The 20,008-nt window shown below is 53.9% G+C and overlaps 2 protein-coding genes across 2 annotated transcripts in view; both read right to left on the bottom strand.

Annotated features, from left to right (window-relative positions):
- Positions 1-1,197, bottom strand: part of SPEG (striated muscle enriched protein kinase) — a gene marked incomplete at its 5' end in the record, with an annotated part of 56,151 nt that extends 54,954 nt beyond the window's left edge. The window contains one exon of the mRNA XM_081242048.1: positions 819-1,197. Coding sequence (XP_081098174.1) covers positions 819-1,197 — 379 coding nt within the window. The remainder of the gene's footprint in view (positions 1-818) is intronic.
- An 8,179-nt stretch (positions 1,198-9,376) lies between these two features.
- DES (desmin) lies at positions 9,377-17,046 on the bottom strand. Its single transcript, XM_081242551.1, has 9 exons — positions 16,387-17,046; positions 15,077-15,137; positions 14,860-14,955; positions 14,584-14,745; positions 14,302-14,427; positions 13,704-13,924; positions 12,048-12,091; positions 10,463-10,545; positions 9,377-10,247 (listed from the first exon to the last, which is right to left on the bottom strand). The coding sequence occupies exons 1-9, from the start codon at positions 16,962-16,964 to the stop codon at positions 10,206-10,208; spliced, it is 1,413 nt and encodes a 470-aa protein (XP_081098677.1). The 5' UTR covers positions 16,965-17,046; the 3' UTR covers positions 9,377-10,205.
- Between the last annotated feature and the right edge of the window lie 2,962 nt (positions 17,047-20,008).

Raw genomic sequence — 20,008 nt, 5'->3', positions numbered from 1 at the left:
CCTCGGAATGCGGGGATCGTCCACCCCTTCACACACACAGGCGGGGGCCCCAACACCGGCCTAAGCACCCCCTTCCATGCCCTCTGAACTTCAGACAGACATGGGCCATGCACTTTCTATACCAACTCCACAAACCCCTCAACTGCTGGTACCGCCAGACCCCCGCACAGCCCGTACGTGCACACGCACATGCACAGGGGCGTGCTTGCATGTGGATGTACAAGCAGTCACCTCCATACCTGCCTAGGAGCCCCCAGCCCCAGCTCTACCCCCTGATGCTCTGCGCCCTGTTCGTACTTGTCCACCCACTGGCCTCCTCCAACCGGCCTGGTGCTGACCACACCAGCCTGCCCTAGCAGTGGACTGTGAGGGGTTCTGACCCACCCCCTCAACATTGCAGCACACCGGGGGAGCTGGCCTCGTCCTTCAGACATGTGCGCACCTGTAAGAGGCTGGTTAGGAGTCTCCAGTCTAAATTATCAGAGCCGATGAAAACAATTTCCCCAGGAAGCCTCCCTCTACAGGGAAACTAGGAGGGTTCCCACTATGGAATTCCCAGAAACGCCTGGGTGGGGCTCAGGCTTTGCTTACCAAATGCTGACCCTTAACCTCTGACTTTCTGTGGGGAGCCTCTCTACCTTGACACCCCTTTCCCTGCACGTTCCTCTTGATGGGCACTCCTGGGTCAGCACAGCTGAGAAGCCAGAAATGCGGGAGGAAGGCTGGATGAACAGGTACCTCCCCTGTGTGGCCCAGGTAACCCTTCTCTACCTGTGGGCGGCCCTCCCTGCCAGGCTTGGCTCCCACCTCCCCATTACCTCCGACCTGCAGCACTGTGAGAACAGCCTCGCAGGAGGCCTGGCCCCGCTGGTTCTGCGCCCTGCAGCTGTACACGCCGGCATCCCGCGCCCCGCAGCTCCGCAGCCACAGGCAGCTGGGCTCGGGGGCCGGCGCGGGCAGGAGCTGCCCATCCCGGAACCAGCTGAGGCTGGGCTGGGGCGTCCCGCTCACCACCACCCGGAGCTGCACGTCGCTGCCCGCAGACACCGCCACGTCCTTCAGGGGCCGCAGGAAGACGGGAGCCCCGGCCCCCGCCCCTCCGCCGGCCCCCACTTTGGCCCTCTTCGGGGGCACCCCAGGGCTGGGGGGTGCCCTCGTGCCCGCGTCCTCGCCTCGCGTGCCCCGGGCTTTCTGCATGGTCTCTGCGAGTTGGGCTGGGGGGACGCTGGAACCAGATGGCCACTGGGCCACCCGGGGGATGTTGCCCTGGGAGATGAGTCCTGGGGGACCGGCGCCCTGCCTTCCTGCTGCCCGCCCGCCTTCGGCCTGTGTTACCCAGAAGGTCACCAGGGCGGCCGCGGTTGCGCCTCGGGGGCTATTTTTAGGCCCCCCGGCTCGGGTTGCCGAGGGAGCTGTGGAGGGAGGGGGCAGCAGAGGAGGGGATTTGGACTCCACTCTGCTCCTTCCCCCCTCTAGGAGCCCCCATAGCCCCCCTTGGCTTAACGGGGTCCCCGAGGACGTGTTCCAAGCCCCCTCCCCCCGTGGTGTGCCCCACCCCCCCAGCCACCCACTCATGGAGTCGGGTTACCCTTGGGCTCAATCCCATTTCCCTTCCTCCCTCCTCTCAGGCCCCTGATTCCCAGCCCCACGCGGTTGGGGGAGAGGGAGAGGAGGTCCTGGGTGAGACCTCTGAGAGGCAGATGGGCAGGCAGGCCCAAGTGGAGGTGAGCAGACCCTGGGGAAGAGGGACCAGTGGCCTCCCCCAGCCTCCAGGACAGCCGTGGTGAACAGTAAGACATGGAGCAGGGAGTCAGGTGGACTGGCTCCCTGCCCTTACTTACTGGGTGACATCAAACCTCTCTCAACCTCCAAGTCCTCATTTGTAAAAAATGAGTTGTTGTATAGAGTTGCAACAGGCAGAGAAGAGTGGGAAGGATGTTCCAGGCAGAGGGAACCGCGTGACCAAAATCAGAGCATGATGAAAGTAGATGACGTGTGCTAAGGATCAGAGGACTTTGGGGACTTCCCTGGCGGTCCAGTGGTTAGAACTCAGCGGTTTCATTTCCGAGGGCACGGGGTTCAAACCCTAGTTGGGGGACTAAGATCCCGCAAGCCCCACGGCGAAGCCAAAAAAAGAATCAGAGGAGTTTGGAGGGTTTGAACCACAGTGGGGTGAGGTGAGTGGAGGTGAGAGGAGGGGCCTGGCAAGAGAACCTTTGCTTGCTAAGGTCTCTATCCTGATGGCTGATGGGGGCCACTACAGGGCGTTAAACAGTAGGATAATGTGGTCAGAGCTGTGCTTTAGAAGGATTCCTCTAGCAGCCACAGTGTGGAGGGTGGATTCAAGATGGGAGATGTGGAAGGCAGTTAGACCCATGGTTCTCAAAATATGGTCTCTGTTAAAAATACAGATTTCCAGGCTCCACTCCCAGAGGTGCAGGTTCAATATGGGGCGCTGGGAGGGCTCAGGAATTGGTACATCAGTAGCCCAGTGACTCTGATGCATCTAAGAGTTGTACCTTGAGAAACATCAAGATAGGACATTACTGCTTTTAAAAGTCTAAGTGAGACTTTTGTGATGAGACCGTCTGTATGTTGACTCTGGTGGTAGTCATGTGAATCTACACATGCAATAAAATTGCACAGAACTAAATGCACGTGCATGCACGCACACACACACACACACACACACACTGAGTGCACAAACTGGTAAAACCTGAAGAAGGTGGGCTATATCAATGGCAATTTCCTGGTTGTGATATTGTACTATAGATGTTACCATTGGGGGAAAACAGGTGAATGATATACAGGATCTTTCTGTATTGGGTTTTTAAAAAAATATTTATTATTTTTTTAATTTGGCTGTGCCAGGCCTTAGTTGCAGCTTGCGGGATCTTCGTTGCAGCATGTGGGATCTTTTAGTTGTAGCATACGAGCTCTTTGTTGCATCATGTGGGATCTAGTTCCCTGACCAGGGATCAAACCTGGGCCCCCTGCATTGGGAGCATGGAGCCTTAATCACTGGGCCACCAGGGACGTCCCTCTGTATTGTTTCTAGTTCACTTAACTGCATGTGAATCTACAATTATCACAAAATAAAAAGTTTAAAAAGATGTTTAGGTGAGAGACCCAGGCCTGACTTTGAGCCCTGAGAGATGAAGCCTGGGAAAGGCAGGGGGGGAGCCAAAAGAGGAGCCAGGAGTCATTAGATGGAGAAAGGTACTCTTATACACCCCCCATGCCCCCCACCCCATCATTCTGGGAGGCCCAAGTCAAAGTGTGCTTGTGTCTGTGTGTGCATGGAGAGGGCAGGGAAGAAACAATTTAAACACTGAATTATGCCTACAGGGACCAAGAGCCTTGAGGAATAAAATCTTTGGTTTTAGTTTACATACATTAAAGCTTACTCTTTGTAATGTGCAGTTCTCCTGGTTTTGACATATGCAAACAACTGTGCATCTGCTACCCCAGGACCATACAGGACAGTCTCATCACCCTAAAGATTGGCTGGAGCATCCCCTTTGTAATCAACCTAGCCCCCTCCACCAACCCAGGCAACCACTGATGCTGAATTGAATTCTTAAATGTAAATTGAATTCTAAAAAGTAAAAATGTGGGGGAAGACATTGTAAGCAGATGGAACACCAAGACCAAAGGATTCAAGACTGTTTTTAAAAACCAATAATCCAAAACTTCCTGCCACTGTGCCTCAAAAATTTGCATGGAAAACAGTAGGTGGTCTGCAAATAAATGTTGGCTGGTTGGCTGGTTGGTTGAATAAATGAACTGTATGGTCTTGATCAAGTCACCTAACATCTCTAAGCCTCAGCTTCCTCATCTATAAGTTGGGGGTAGCCCAACTCAGGGTTTACTCATTCATTCAACAAACATTTTTGAGTTTCTACTGTGTGCCTGGCACTGTGCTAGCCACTAGAGAAATAGCAGCAAACAAAACAGACGAGGGGGCTTCCCTGGTGGCGCAGTGGTTGAGAGTCCGCCTGCTGATGCAGGGGACACGGGTTCGTGCCCCGGTCCGGGAGGATCCCACATGCCGCGGAGCGGCTGGGCCCGTGAGCCATGGCCGCTGAGCCTGCGCGTCCAGAGCCTGTGCTCTGCAACGGGAGATGCCACAACAGTGAGAGGCCCGCGTACCGCAAAACAAACAAACAAAAAAACAGACGAAGGTTCCTGCCCCTATGTTACTTATATTCGAGGAAGGAGACAACTATAAAGAAATAAAGAAATGATAGAGATCATTAGAAGAAGATGAGTATTGTGGGAAAATGGAGCAGGATAAGGGAGATGGGAGTGTAGTGGGGGACTTGCACTTTCAAACAGGGTGATGATGGGAATTGACCTCGCTAGGAGCAGTTGAGCCAATCTTGAAGGGGTAGGGAGGCAAATGGGGTAGAAGTCTGGGCAGGACTGCTTCAGACAGAGGTGAGATATGCCCTGTGCGCTCCAGAAGAGCCAGGAGGCCAGCGGGGCTGGAGGGAGTGAGGGGGGAGACTGGAGGGACAAGAGGTCGGACAAGCAGCAGGGGCCAGATAACCTAGAATCTTGTAGGCCATGGCTTTTTTTTTTTTAAATAAATTTATTTATTTATTTATTTATGGCTGCATTGGGCCTTCGTTGCTGCACGTGGGCTTTCTTATTAATTGCAATGAGCAGGGGCTACTCTTCCTTGCGGTGCGCAGGCCTCTCATTAAGGTGGCTTCTCTTGGCGCGCGGGCTTCAGTAGTTGTGCCTCACAGGCTCAGTAGTTGTGGCTCGCGGGCTCTAGAGCACAGGCTCAGTAGTTGTGGCTCACGGCTTAGTTGCTCCGCGGCATGTGGGATCTTCCCGGAGTAGGGCTCGAACCCGTATCCCCTGCATTGGCAGGCGGGGTCTTAACCACTGCGCCACCAGGGAAGCCTGGCCATGGCTTCTTTATTCCTAGTGAAAACAGAAGTCATCTCAGAGGATTTTGTGAGCCAAGGAATTACATGATCTGACGTAGGTTGTTGTGATGGCTTTAAATTAGTATATTAAATATTAAAATGAATATTAACTATTTAAAAGGGCCTGGCACAGAGCCTGGAACATGGCTTGTGCATCTTCTGTTTAAATGTCCATAATGGGGGCATTCATTGAGGTGTGGGCAGGAGTGTGTGGGCCTGGGTAGGGAGGGTACAGGCCCTTGCAAGTCACGGACGCCCTCTCCTGGAGGAGCCTGCACTAGCTGTGACACTGGAAGCCCTCAGGCCCTAACCAGGGCCCTCACCCAGAGCAGCTGGCTGCAAGGCACTCATCTGTCCCTCAGAATGGCCCCACAGTGCCCTGCGGCCTGGCACCGGGCTGGTGTGTACTGCCAGTCTGCCCTGCCTTGCAATCACAAGGCTGTGCTGTCATGGAGAGAAATCTGCGCTCTGGAGGCCAAGGAGCAGGGGCCCCGGTACTCCTCTGCCAGTGATTCGCTGTGTGACCTTGACAGCTCACCCCACCTCTCTGGGCCATGGGGAGTTTCCTCCAAGTCATAATGATGCACCATGTGCTTGGCACATGGTAAAAGCTCACTGTTTGTTGAATCAGTGAATGAGGTGGGGACCATCAGCCTTTCTGATAAATATGTAATTTAGAGAAAAGTAAATAAAAGGGCCCAGTGGGTATTCACTCAACAAGTATTTAAATGTTTGATGGGCACCTTCTATGGACCAAGCCCTTTTCCGGGCACCAGGAATGTAGTAGTGAATAAAATGAGTGAAAACCTTGCCCTTGGGTAGCTGACATTTTAGGTGTCGAATTAAAGGTCTATGATATATTTGCATATGTGTCCTGGTCAGGCTTGTGGTCAGAGGAGGAGTGAGGGAGGCGGTGAATGGGTGGAATGACTTGCCTCCAGGGAGAGGGGTGGCAGGGTAGCCAGAGTGGACAGACAGGGTAGGAAAGTACCCACTGAGACCTCAGTTCTTGGCTTAGGGACCTATTTGCCTCCACAATCCTTTCCACTCCACCTCCTCAAGTGGGGCCTGAGTTGGTCTGGAACTGGTCCCACCGGTCCAGTGCGAAGCTGGTTAGTGCTCTCTGAGCCCTCTCATTTCTCAGTATTCAGAGTCTTTTTTTTTTTTTTTAATCTCTGAGTAGAGTGATTTTGGTTTTCTTTTAATAAATTTTGTATTTCCTAGATTTTCTAAGAAGAGTTTGCAATATTCTGATTACAGATTTAAAAATAATCATGTTGGTATTGCATTTTTATTTGCTTTTCTCGTGGAGTTTCACATTTTCTTAACAACACAAGTAACAACTGGGTTCTGTTCCATAAGAACTGTATTAACTACTTGACTCTGAGCTGCTAGAGGGCAGGGTGTATTTTATTTAGCTTAACTTTCCTCCACAGTACTTTAGAAAACAGTCTATATGCTCAAAAAATACTGAATCAAACACATATTAAGACCTCATCTGTTACCTTCTATTTATATGGTTGTACTCTACAATTACACAAACATCATGCAGCATTAAACCTTTTGTTGCTTGTATTCAAAAGTAAAAATAGGGCTTCCCTGGTGGCGCCGTGGTTGAGAGTCTGCCTGCCGATGCAGGGGACACAGGTTCATGCCCCGGTCCGGGAAGATCCCACATGCCGCGGAGCGGCTGGGCCCGTGAGCCATGGCTGCTGAGCCTGCGTGTCCAGAGCCTGTGCTCCGCAACGGGAGAGGCCACAACAGTGAGAGGCCAGCGTACCGCAAAAAAAAAAAAAAAAGTAAAAATAAAATACTTCCAACTGCACGATTTCTGGTTTAGTCACACACACCCCTGTCTTCTGGTTAGGCTCAGGAGGGCACAAGGTCCAGAGGTGCTGTGGGTAGGGTACAGAGGAACAGAAGACAGGACCGAGGGCTCAACCCCACCTCGTATGCTCCCACTAGAGCACCACTACTTTGACCTTCTAACTCCCTTCCCCTTCCCCCATGACTCATGGCTGAAGGAGGTAAAACCCAGCAATGCCAAGGGTGAATGAACACCTGGTGGTTGCAGAGTCTTGAAAGAGGAGATGCCAGTGTCCCAAGGAACAGGGAGGGATTTTGCCATGGAGGTGTGGGGTGTATGTGTGTGCACAGGGTGAGGGCACACTGAAGGTCTGGGTGTATGTGTATGACCACATGAGACCCAGGTCCTTTTTCGTTTATTTTTGTCCATTCTCTTGGAGCCCCACATCCGTCTCCTCTGCCCTAGATTCCTGGGTCACTGCTCAGCTCCTAAGGAGAAAGACAAAGCAGAGGGCTTAGAATCTCCAGAATCTCCAGTCCCAGGAAGGCTCTGCTCAGAGCATGCTTTCCCCTGGGCCTCCCCTCTTCTCTGAGGACAGGTGGATAGCCATCACAGGGGCAGATGTGTGCTGAGAAGGAAGGACTTTCTGACCTTCAGAGCTGTCCCAGCTAGAAGGGGCTACCGAGGAGGCACTGAGTTCTCGGATCCAGAGACATTCAAGCAGAGCCTGAGGACTGCTCATCAAGGTGTGGGACAAGGCCGGGGAGGGGATTTCCACATTGTGGAGGTCATTGCTTGGGGGACTCTGAGGTCTGGATCTGAGAGTCTAAAAGTCCTACACTCGCTCCTTCTTAGTGACCAGTCTGCACATAAGCTTTTTTTTTTTTTAAAGATTTAATTTTATTTATTTTTGGCTGCGTTGGGTCTTCGTTGCTGCGCACGGGCTTTCTCTAGATGTGGCGAGCCGGGGCTACTCTTCTTTGTGGTGCGTGGGCTTCTCTTGTTGCAGAGCACAGGCTCTAGGCACACGGGCTTCAGTAGTTGTGGCTCACGGGTTTAGTTGCTCTTCGGCATGTGGGATCTTTCCGGACCAGGGATCGAACCCCGTGTCCCCTGCACTGGCAGGCGGATTCTTATCCACTGCGCCACCAGTGAAGTCCCTGCACCTAAGCCTTTTATGGAAAGGTAGGGATGACTCTAAGATCTTCTCTGACCTCTGTGTCCCTTTATCCTTTGGGGGGTAGGTGAGCGCATGGAACTCATTCAGGGGAAAGAAGAAAGAGGCGAGAGGCTCCGGAGATTACTCACAGATACACACACACCACCACTTATCCACTCGGGCCCACCTCACCCAGGTGTTTCTCTCACAGAGAGACTAGCTCTGATTCCAGCGCCCCCAACAAGCTCGAGGTTAAGAAGCCCCTCACCCATCCCTCCTCCTTGATCCCACTGTGCAGACACAGAAAATGCTACTTCTAATTTCATTTGGGGTTCCACCACCAGTTGATTGGGAGCATTCTGGGGCCTGCAGGGCTCACTCCGTTGGAGAATTTGGGGGGAAGAAAGGGACATTAATCACCAGTGGCAGAAGGTGTGGACATGGGGTGTAGCCCCAGATGCTCCCAGGGCAAGGTGAAGGATAGCATACGTCAAAGAAGGGGTCCTTCCTGGAGGGAGGGACCACACAAGCTAGAGGGGGAGCCTGGCAACTCGTGAGCCAAGGCCACATCCAAGGAGGGGGAGAAAGTGACACCAGAAAGGTTTTGGAAGCTTCTGGAAAAAGCCAGTTAGGAATGGCACACTAGGGACTTTAAGAGTAAAACCCCATTAGTTATTTCACCTACAGACTGTCCGAATTTATCATGTTTGTGATCTCTACCCTCCTCCCACCTCTAAAGTATAATCCCTTAAATCTGAGGAGTGGCTGGAAGGCTGAGACCTATGTGGATCCATCAAGCTTCCTAAATCTCTGATCCACCTGGAATTTATTTTTTGGAAGGAGTGAAAAGACAGACAGCTTTCACTCCTGCTCTTGCCCATGGCTACCCAAATGCCCCCATGCCCTATATTGAATAATTAAGGTTTCCCCACAGAAACATTTAACGTACCTGTGTTAATGTTTGATTCCATGATTTCCTTTTTTTTTTTAATATGTCCTACCTTCCCCTCCCATCTTCCCAAATTCTCCCCAAATTTCCCTTTGGTATTTTAATTGAGATTGTATTGCACTGAAATTATAAATTAACGCAGGATGACTTGACATCACATCTTTAGAGTATTGAGTCTTCTCCAAGAACAAGATAGAGCTTTCTATTTTTCTTAACACTGTTATTTTTCCTGAATCTGGCTTTGAGCTTAAAAGATGCAGGTTTAGTGGGAAGAAAGTGTAAGTTTCTTTAGGAAAGGGACCGAGGGAGCCCTACTTCAGAGCCAGTCTGTGGGGTCAGTCCTGGAACTGGGGCCTAACGAGAGGTATCTGTGATTCCCCGACCAAAGCCCCCTGCCCAGCCCCCTCCCCCATATGCTACACACATACAGCAAGGCTGGGAGGCTCTGGGGACAGAAGGGGTGACAGGCCCCGGGGGGCAGTCTAGCTGGGCAGGAAGGCAGCACACAGTCCATCCCATGAGGTGGTGCGACAGGGCCCTGGGGTTCCCCAGAGGAGAACTGGCAGTCAAGACAGCAGGGGCCATGCTAGGCTTGTGCTTATCTTTTTATTGTTTCTGTCCAGAGCCTCTGCAGCAGGGGAGGGGCAGGCACAGGGAAGTGGGCACCCCGGCCACCTGCCTGAGACCGCTCTCTGCCTCTCTCCTCTCTTCTCTCTAGCATCTCGCCCACCCTCTCTCCTTCTGAATCTCCTGCGCCCACATCTGGCACCTTCGGGGGTTCCCTCTTGCAGCCCCTGCTTTCTAAGCCCACCCTGGGAAAGTAATGGACCATGGGGTCAGTTTCAAGCCCCACAGTCTCCACAGAGGGCTATGTCCCTAGTTACCTGCCCGGCTTGCTGAGGATGCTGCCCTTTCTGACTCAGGCTGGGGAGGGGGGGTGGGGGAGGTCCATGGGGCTTGAGCCTGACCCTGTGGGGTCCCTACACCCTGCACTGGAGTCCTCTCCAAAGCCAGAGGCTAGAGCCTGAGGTCACGGATGTGGGAGGGGCAGGGTCACTGCTGTGTCTTGGCTCCATCCCGGCTCTGCCCAGCACACTACAAGGGCAGCCGAGGGCCAGGCTCACTCACTTCCAACATCCACACCTCACACAGCAGGGGGCTCCCTGTGCCTGGGAGGGTTTGGCCATGTCCCCTGTGGGGACCATGAGGGCTGGTCGGTAAGCAGGGGTCAGAGGCTGTGAGGGGAGCACTGTGGCTGGGTGTGGTGCCCTGGGATAGAAGGAGGCTGGCTTTAGGAGGCAGTGAGGGCAGGGGTGAGGACAGTCTCTGATGGCACAGGGGTCTCTGGCTTTACAGCACCTCGTGTTGCTGCTGTGTGGCCTCACTGACGACCTGGAGAGGAAGAGAAACCCAGTCTAACCCAGTGCTGGCCAGAGAATGGAGCCATGGCCCCGGGCCACCTCCACCCCAGCACAGCAGGATCCCCTCTGCCCCCAGGCAGGAGCCTGAACCAGCACAGCTGGTGGAAAGCACCTGGCTGACAGCTCCCCCCCCACACACCCCAGAGGCCCCCCGCCAAGGGTAAGGGGACCAGGCAGACCACTTACCTCCCCGTCCCGGGTCTCGATGGTCTTGATCATCACTGTCTTCTTGGTATGGACCTCAGGACCCCTTTGCTCGGGGCTTGTTTCTATGACAGATCCATCCACATACTCAGCCTGACCAAGGCCACACCTGGGCTCTTCCTGTGGCTGGGAGTCCTTCCCTGGTCCCACCGGGCAGAGCCCGGAAGACGCCCACCCCCTCAAGATGGTCCTGTTACTTTTTCAGCAAAATGTCCTCACCTGTCCTTAAGCCCAGCACCCAACAGGTGGCTCTGCAGACCCAGGCACCTGTCCCAGGGCTGGGATAAGATCAGAAGCCAACAGATGTGCTCCAGGTGCCAGAGGGTTCAGGATGGCAGGGGATCCCCGAGGCCCACCCCTCCCCACCCCCCACACCACCTCGCTCCCTCTACACCCCTGGCTGCAGGAGAGCCCTGCATGAATTTGTACCCTGACGGGACCCCAAAGCCCAGAACCAAGATACTCTTTTGGAGGACCTCATGGTACCCAGCCCCCTTAAGACTCCAGATGAGCAGTTTGATGTCTTAATGAGAGATGGAGAGGAGTCAGTCACTGATTCACTGTGCCCTTGGCCAGTCACTTGTCCCTCTGTGCCTCAGTTTCCCCACTGTTAAATTGTAACGACGGTACTTTCCCTATAATGGCCCAGAACTATTGGCTTGTAAAAGCATTAAGCGATTTTAAATGCAAGGCTCACACTTGGTGTCTGGATAAACTACTAACTGAAAAGAGACGTTCTGAGTTTTATAGGAAGGGTCAAATTTAGGTCCTTGGTATTAGGAGTTTGGTGTTGGTGAACCTCCTTAGCAGGCAACCAGCATGTGGAACATTGCAACTCGGTGGAGCACAGCGTGTATTTTTTCCTGATGAAAATGAACATCGAATATATAAAAGGTTTGATCTAGGAAAGGCGAAGCTGCCAAGGACTCCAGCTTGCTTTCCTAATGTATTATTATAGCAGGTTGTTCTGCTCTCTGGGGTTTGAAAACCACTCGATCTGCATATTACTAACATCAGAATGGCAGAATGCCCTAGGAGTTCGTTCTTTTAATTGTATGGCTTTGCTAAGGTTTGGCTTCATTTTTTAAAACATGCACTCAACATCTTGCTCCAGCAAACTGGAGGTGTTCAACAAGCAGCTGGGGGTGGGGGTGGGGGGGAGTGCTTGGCAACTTGCCAAACAGACAGTGAGTGGTGGGTGCCTTGTAGCCCAGGATATATGGTTCTAGATGCTCCTGCTGCCTGGTCCCCAAGGACACCCCTGGTACCTTGGAGTTTGGGCATATTAGGAAACAGAAACTACTGGCCATTCAGTGCTCCCAGAAGGTGCAGGGGACGTGGTCATGCAATACAATACCATGAAATAAAATAAAATTAAAAGCTCCCTCTGTTAGAAGGCGCCTCTACCTAAACTCCCCCGTCCTCCTGTAGCAGCCCCCTTTCTCTTCCCCAGACCCCAGCCCTGTCCCTACGGTTCTATCCTCCCCTCCTGGCTGGCCTTGGGCAGTGCCCATGCTGGACTCCTATCCCCTGCCACCCCAGCCTCCGCTTACCAACATGCACTCACCTCGGAAGTTGAGGGCAGAGAAGGTCTGGGTAGGGAGGTTGATCCTGAAAGGGGAGAGACCAAGCCCCCAAAGGGTTAGGACCCTCCATCTCTCTCTGTGACCACCCCTCAAAGCTTGCCCTGGTCCTCTGTAAACACCATCCTCAGCTGTCCCAGTCCCACTGACTTCAACACTGCTTGGGGCATGGGGCCAAAGGCCAACTCCAGTTGTCCCAGGAACTGTCCCTTCTGGAAGGATCACCCATTCCATCTCTGACCTGCTGGTGTGACACCAGAACCCCCGACCCCACTGCACCCTCCATTGCACCAGGATTTGCTTCTTGCCCTTGGCACTGCAGGGTGTATCAACGGCAGCTGTGGGCATCCACTGTGTGTGCCCACCCTCCAGTCAGGCTGGGAACCTCTGGCCCATTCACCTGAGGGCAAGTTCCAGGAGCTGCCACCCCCATGTATGCCTAGTGCTGGGAAAATGCAATGCCACTTAAGGGGTCATTACATGCAGATGTTATTCTACAATATCTGAAATCTTTCTTTGTATAAATCTGTATCTAAATACGTCTGCCGATTTTTTTAAACTTCAGATTTTTTCATTTTTGTGAGTATCAATGGGCATCATTTTGTTGAGTAATTGACCTGTTATTAATTGATGATAAGTTTACATAGTGAAGGGGCTTCCCTGGTGGTGCAGTGGTTAAGAATCCGCCTGCCAATGCAAGGGACACGGGTTCGAGCCCTGGTCTGGGAAGATCCCACATGCCATGGAGCAACTAAGCCCGTGCACCACAACTACTGAGCCTGCGTGCCACAACTATTGAGCCCACATGCCACAACTACTGAAGCCCGTGTGCCTACAGCCAGTGTTCTACAACAAGAGAAGCCACTGCAATGAGAAGCCCACGCACCACAACGAAGAGTAACCCCCGCCCCACACGCAGCAATGAAGAACCAACGCAGCCAAAAATAAATAAAATAAATTTATATTAAAAAAGTCTACATAGTGAAATGCATAGATCTTTAGTGTGCAATCCAGTGAGTTTTGATCAGTGTCTAAAAACATGTAACCCAGTTGAAATCAAGATATAGAACATTTCCATCAATCAAGAAGGTTCCCTCGTGTCCCTTTCTGGTTGTATGCTGTTTTCTGTGTCTAGAGGTGATTTGCTCTGAGCGTATCATTGTGTCTTTTCCTATGAGCGTATGTGTGTGTATACATGTGCATGTGCGTGTGCGTGCACCCTCTGAGCACGAGTTTCTGCACCTTCTCTCTTAGCCTATCGTGTCCAAGCCCCTCTGTCTCTATTTGTCTCTATCTGCCCCCTCCCTTTCCTTCCTCACCATTCCCCGCTGTGCTTCCATCTCTCTCTTGACTGGCAGTAATGTTTTATTACTGGTTGCTGAATAAGGTTTTATGCTGCTGGTTCTTAATTCTGAAGATGGATGTGGGAATACTTATACTTCTCTTTTTATAAAAGCTATTAATTAAATCACTTTTTACCCAGGTGGCCTTGGTTAATTCTCTGCAATTAGCGGAGTGGTGGACTCATATAATATCGTTTCCAGATCTTGTGAAGGTGATCCTGAGCCCCGCTTCAGGGCAGGAATGCGCCCCCAGCAGCCCCCAGGAGCCCACGGCCAGCCCCTGCCTTGCCCCCTCACCGGCTCTCCTCGCCCTCCAGCAGCTTCCGGTAGGTGGCAATCTCCACGTCCAAGGCCATCTTGACATTGAGCAGGTCCTGGTACTCGCGCAGGTGGCGGGCCATCTCGTCCTTGAGGTGTCGGATCTCCTCCTCCAGGCGTGCGATGTTGTCCTGGTAGCCGCCGGCCTCACTAGCAAAGCGTTCCTCCAGCTCCCGCATCTGCCTCATCAGCGAGTCATTCTGCAGGGGAGGGGCGCCCGGGTCAAGGACAGGCTGCGGTTGGGGGGCGGGGACACACTCGGGGCCCAGGACGGAGAGAAGCACAGATGGCCAAGTCTAGGGCTTGTCAAACTCTTCTGAGCCAGAGAACTCTGAGCTCAAATGAAGTCTTATGTGGAAACTCAGAGAACAGAACTGAAACAAGGGAGCATGACTGTTCGGCCTCCTCGCCTCCATGCAGGAGTCCCATGGTTCCTGAGAGCCCCACTGGGAATCCACCTATCTTTTTTTATCCCTGTGGTAGATTTGAGCAGACAGAGACTCTATGATGGGCCCAAGGTTACAGTGTGAGCTGCAGACAGGAAGGGCTAGACCAGGCAAGGTGGGCAGGGACTCACAGTGCCCTTGAGAGCGTCGATCTCGCAAGTGTAGGACTGGATCTGGTGGCGGTACTCCATCATCTCCTGTTTGGCCTGGCGCAGTGCATCATTGTTCTTGTTGGCTGCCTGGGTCAGGTCAGACACCTAAGGGCAAAGAGAGGGGCCCTGAGATGACCAGGACACAGGTAGGGGTGGGCAAGGGAGCATGGAGACCCCAGGATCACCCTCCTCCCCAAAGATGGAGCCATAGAAAGTACCTCCAAACTGGGATTGAGGGGGACAGAGGGGCCAGAGTCCCACCTTTGACTTGTACCACTCCTCGGCTTCCGAGATGTTCTTAGCCGCGATGGTCTCATACTGAGCCCGGATGTCCCTGAGGGCGGCCGTGAGGTCTGGCTTGGACATGTCCACCTCCACCTGGACCTGCTGTTCCTGAAGCTGGGCTTGCAGCTCACGGATCTCCTGCAGGGTACAGCTGGGCTTCAGTCCCCAACCAGCCCCCGCACGTATCCTCACACCCCCATTCCTGGAGCCCAGCACAACCACCCCCCCCCAGCTGCTTTCACAAGGGCATACCTCTTCGTGCACTTTCTTAAGGAACGCAATTTCCTCGTTGAGAGATTCGATCCTGCGCTCCAGGTCAATTCGAGCTAGAGTGGCTGCATCCACATCCTGGTAAAGGTCAAGTGAGAGGGAGAGGGTCACTGATCACCCGGTCAGGGCAGAGGGAGAGCAAGGGTGACACGGAGGAGACAGAAGGGGTAAGGCTGCTGGGGGACCAAAGAGGGCTCACCGCTCGGAAGGCAGCCAAATTGTTCTCCGCTTCTTCTTTCAGCTGAATTTCCTCTTGCATCCTGGCAGAGACAGGCAGAAGGACAGACAGTTGGTGGGGATAAAACAGGCGGTGGAGAAGACTGACTGGGGGCTGCCCAGGGAGTGGGCTCAGGACAGAGAGAGGAGGCCTGGCTGCTGGATAGAGACAGGAGGACCTGCCCACACAGAGAGGGAACAGGAAGTGGCCCAATCTCTGCCCTGGAGCCACACCCTGTAAGTCTATGTCCCCACCAGATTGTGACCTCCTTGGGATTAAGAACCATGTCTACTTCTTTTTGTTTGTTTTTAATATTTATTTGTTTATTTATTTTTGGCTGTGTTGGGTCTTCGTTGCTGCACCGGGCTTTCTCTAGTTGCGGTGAGCGGGGGCTACTCTTCGTTGTGGTGCACGGGCCTCTCATTGCGGGGGCTGCTTCTCTTGTTGCGGGTTTCAGTAGTTGTGGCTCGCGGGCTCTAGAGCGCAGGCTCAGTAGTTGTGGCGCACAGGCCCAGTTGCTCCGCGGCATGTGGGATCTTCCCGGACCAGGGCTCGAACCCCTGTCCCCTGCACTGGCAGGCGGACTCCCAACCATTGCGCCACCAGGGAGGTCCAGAACCATGTCTATTTTATCCACCTCTGCGTTCCCAGGCCCCAGCCCCAGCCTGGCCCACGCAGGTGCTCATTTAACATCTGTGACCTGGGTAGTGGGCCAGTGACTCGGCTCACTACACTTGCTGCCTGTACATACTGGGAGCCTGGTGGAGCCCACCACCTGGTCCTCCAAGCTTTCTGAGGGCTGCGGCCCCCACCCACTCTCCGCTTTCCTCTAGCTTATCGGTCCCCCCTGGAAAGCTTCAGCCGGGCCCAGGGGCCAAGATCCCCTCTCTACCCCCATACTCAGGTCCTCATCACAGATGAGCTGAGAGCTACTGCTGGCCCCAGATTTCCTTGTCTCCTACCAACCTCCCCTCTCCCTCTGACTGCACATGGGCCTCCTTTCTTCATCCATGTGCCTGCCCAGCCCCCAGCAACTTAAGATGCTTTTTAAAGAAACACCTGGTCTCCCAAGGTCTCCCGTTTCCACCCCATGATGTCCCCAAGAAAATTCCTCGTTTGCAGACTGCGGGCACAGGGGAGAGACCTGGCGTCCCTCTCCCCTCCTGGGGGGACACAGGTAGACGACCCTCTCCCTGGGTACGACAGGGTGCTGACAGCTGGACCCAGCCCCAGGCCTAGCCTCCCGCGCCCAGCCCATGGAGAGGGGGGTTCTGGGAGCGCTGGGTCCTCACTTGGCCTTGAGCCGCTGCAGGTCATCCAGCAGGTTGTCCCGCTCGACGTCGACGCGGGCGCGCTGGTTGGTGAGCACCTCCACCTGGCGCCGCAGCTCGCGCAGCTCCTCCTCGTAGATCTCGGCCACCCGCGTCGGCTCCCGACCCTTGAGCCGGTTCACCTCGGCAGCGAGCGCCGCGTTCTGCTGCTCCAGGAAGCGCACCTTCTCTATGTAGTTGGCGAAGCGATCGTTGAGCTCCTGAAGCTCCACCTTCTCGTTGGTGCGCGTGGTCAGGAACTCCTGGTTCACGGCGTCGGCCAGCGAGAAGTCCAGCAGCTCGCCCGCGCCGTAGGAGGAGGGCGCGCGGGTTGACCCCAGCCGGCTGGCCCGCATCGCCCCCAGGCCCCCGGCCCCGCCCGACGTGCGCGACACCTGGTACACGCGGGATGTCACCGAGCTCGAGGAGCCCTTGGTGCCGAAGCCCGCACGCGGGAACACCGGCGAGCTCAGCGGGGAGCCGAGCGGGAAGCCCGGGGCCCCGCCGAAGGTGCGGCGGTAGGAGGACACGCGCTGGCTGGACGAGTAGGCCTGGCTCATGGTGCGGCGAGGGCGAGGCTGGGCGGCGCGGCGCGGAGGAGGAAGCGGCGGGCGGCCGGCTGGAGAGTGGCTGCGGCGAGGGGAGACAGGGCCCCAGGCTGTCGGCACTATTTGTATGCGTCCTGACATCAGCCCCCTCCGCCCCTCCCCTGACAGCTGCAGGATCCCGCTGTCCTGCCAGGAAAGGGCGGCCTCTGGCGTGGGGGCAGGGAGGCCAGCTCCCCCGCAAGAAGCCTGCGCCCCTCAGCCGGCGGGTGGGGGGCCCCTGAGGGGCGTGGGAGAGGCTGGTGGACCTAGGGGGGCAGAAGATGGGCAAGCCTGCCAACCGCCTCACCAGGGCTCAAGCATGTCTGGAGCCCCCAGGTAGGCCCGCCTGCCTGCGGGCAGGGGAGAGAGCAGGGGAGAGGCTTCCATGTAGTTTGAGGGGCTCCTTTTTGCTGCAAGCAGATACTTTGGGTCATTTCCTGAAGGGACAAGGCCTATTTCCAAGAAAGGCTCCAAATCACCTTTTTTTCTAAAGAGTCTCTGAAAGTGGCGAACATTTAGGGCGGCTCGGGCAAAGACCAGGAGCCCACTAGCCAGGCCTAGAGGACGAGGGTCTCTAGACAGGCAGGGAGGATGGGGGGGACCAGCCTGGGGCACTCAGCCGTCCCCGCCAGAGCCCGCCTGCTCAGGTGTGTCCACTAGCCCCTGGGTTCCAGCTCCCAGCCTCAGTTTCCCTCTGAACTAGTGAAGGCCCTTTTCCTCCCCACTACAGATGAGGGCAGGGCCTCAAGTTTATAAACAACAGGGTGACTTCCAGAAAGGGGCTGGTAGGCTCTGTTTCCAATTATAACAATTATAACATAACTGTACACTCTCAACCCCGCACCACCAGCTTCGCCTGCCTCCTGCCCCCGTTGAGCCCTCCCCCACCCCCTCTCTGATTCATCCCCCTCCTCACACCACCCACGCCCACACACACCAGGGGTTTGTGTTTTGTCAGGAGCCTCATGTCAACCCAGCCATCTCCCTGGCAGCAGCAGCTGCCAACCCCAAATACCAGAGCTGGTATTTATAGAGGAGAATGCATCAGTCCGGGAAACAAGCGCACAGGAGAGGAGCTCTGGGTGGTGGGGGCCAAGTACTTGAGGAGACAAGGGTGTCAGATGGTAGAGGAAGGCTTGGGTTGATGAGCCCCAATCACTTCCCACCCCCATAATGCTCCAAGCCCCCAGCAGGAATGGAGCCCTGCAGAGGGCTTGTCCATCCCTTCACAGGCCTCCTCCTTAGTACAAGGCACTGGCTGACCCCTAAGGACATCCCTACTTCTCCATGAATGCTGGCTGTCTCTCTGTATCTCCACCTGGCACTCTACAGGCCTCTCTCAGGCCTGACCCTTTTGGAAGGCAAAGCTTGGAAATAGAGGACTGGTCTTACCCTAGCTCTGCCATTACCAGCAGATGTAATTACAAGCAGGCAGGTCCTTCACTTCTCTGTGTCCTCAACTATAAAGTGGGAATGGTCAGCCTGGCTGTGTCTGCTGTCTAGGGCTTTGAAGAGGCTCAGGTAACGATATGCAGATAACAACACCTTATGTATTCTGAGCACCCATTGTGTGCCACTCTGCTAAGGACTCCCCACCCATGATCCCCAATTCTCGGACAACCCTGTGAGGTAGGAAGTAGTACCATTCCCGTTTTATAACTCAGGAGGCTGAGGCAGTCTGACCCCAGAGTGGGTGTGAATGTGCCAGGTGAACTGCAAAGGGCTTTGATGCTGCTGTATTTGCAAAGCCCTTTCACATTCAGTTTCTAATTTTTATCCTAGAGACGAGCTTATGAGGTGGGTGGGGAGTTCCAGGTATTCTTATCCAGCCTTCGAGTCGGTGCAAGCTGTTGTGTTCTGGTTATTTTTGTGTCTCGTCTCCCAAACTAGACTGTAGGCTCCTGGAGAATTTTGGAGATCATGTGAATCCTTAGCACATCCCAGGCAGCACTGTCCTTGTTTTAGTTCAAAGTAGCCTGCAAGCTTTCTTTCCCATCCCCTTATTTTGCTGCACACACACACACACACACACACACACACACACACACCCCATGAGTGGACAGGTGACTCAGCTCCCAGTCAGTCTTATAACTGCATCCCTCTGACTGCAGTGATTGACTCAAGGGGCAGGCCCGGACCTGAGCGGGGCCAATCAGAGACCTACCCTGGAATTTATAGATGGAACTGGAATTACTAAACTGGAACCTGTGGTAACCATGTTTCCTGCCCACCAGGGAGTTCTTTCTGGCATAGGAAGAAAGAGAGGTCAGCATGCCAGGAGAAACAGAGACACCCAGAGAGAAGGAGAATGCAGGGCTAGAAGTCCTAAATTCCATCCCTTGGGGCCCTGGTTCTGCAGTTCTCCCCTCAATATTGTGAGCTTCCCCAGTGTCCTTCCTGGCTTTGGGGCCAATAAACTTTTCCTTTATTTTTCCTTGAGACACTTGGTATTGGCTACTGTCACTTGTAACCAAAACAATCCTGGCTAATATACTGTAGGAGACCGTGCAACCATTTCCACAACACTAGGGAGGACAGAACATATTTGGGACTCCTCTCTGTGAATAGTCTTCAGACCACAAAAGGAAATTGCCCTTCGGACCAGCTCAAGGCCTCACTTTCTTAGTGAAATGAGGCAGAAAACAGATAAATAAATTACACCATCTATTCTCTAGTCAAAATCAACATTTACCAGACTTGGCTCTGAACCACTTGGAGCTGCTTCCAAAATTTGGTTCCACCCCTGAGGATTTGCTACCATGGGGGGCAGAAAAACAACACTCTGAGGCTTGGAAGGCAGGTGAAAGAGGAGCATTCCAAACCATGTTCTGAGCCAGGCAGGGAGCACCACTGGAGTAAGAGTTTAGACTCCCCTGAGGACTGCTTAGAACTGGACTTGCTAAAAATAATGATAATTTATCTGGATGGGTAATGTACTTAGCACATAATTCAAGAGGTCCTGTTCTGTGGGTTGCCTTTTCACTCTCTTGATGGTATCCTTTGATGCACAAAAGTTT

This window comes from Mesoplodon bidens (genome assembly GCF_964165515.1).
Source record: "Mesoplodon bidens genome assembly, chromosome: 8".
Classification (NCBI taxonomy): domain Eukaryota; kingdom Metazoa; phylum Chordata; class Mammalia; order Artiodactyla; family Ziphiidae; genus Mesoplodon; species Mesoplodon bidens.
Note: the sequence above shows the minus strand (reverse complement) of the source record. Positions and strands in the feature narration are given on the sequence as shown.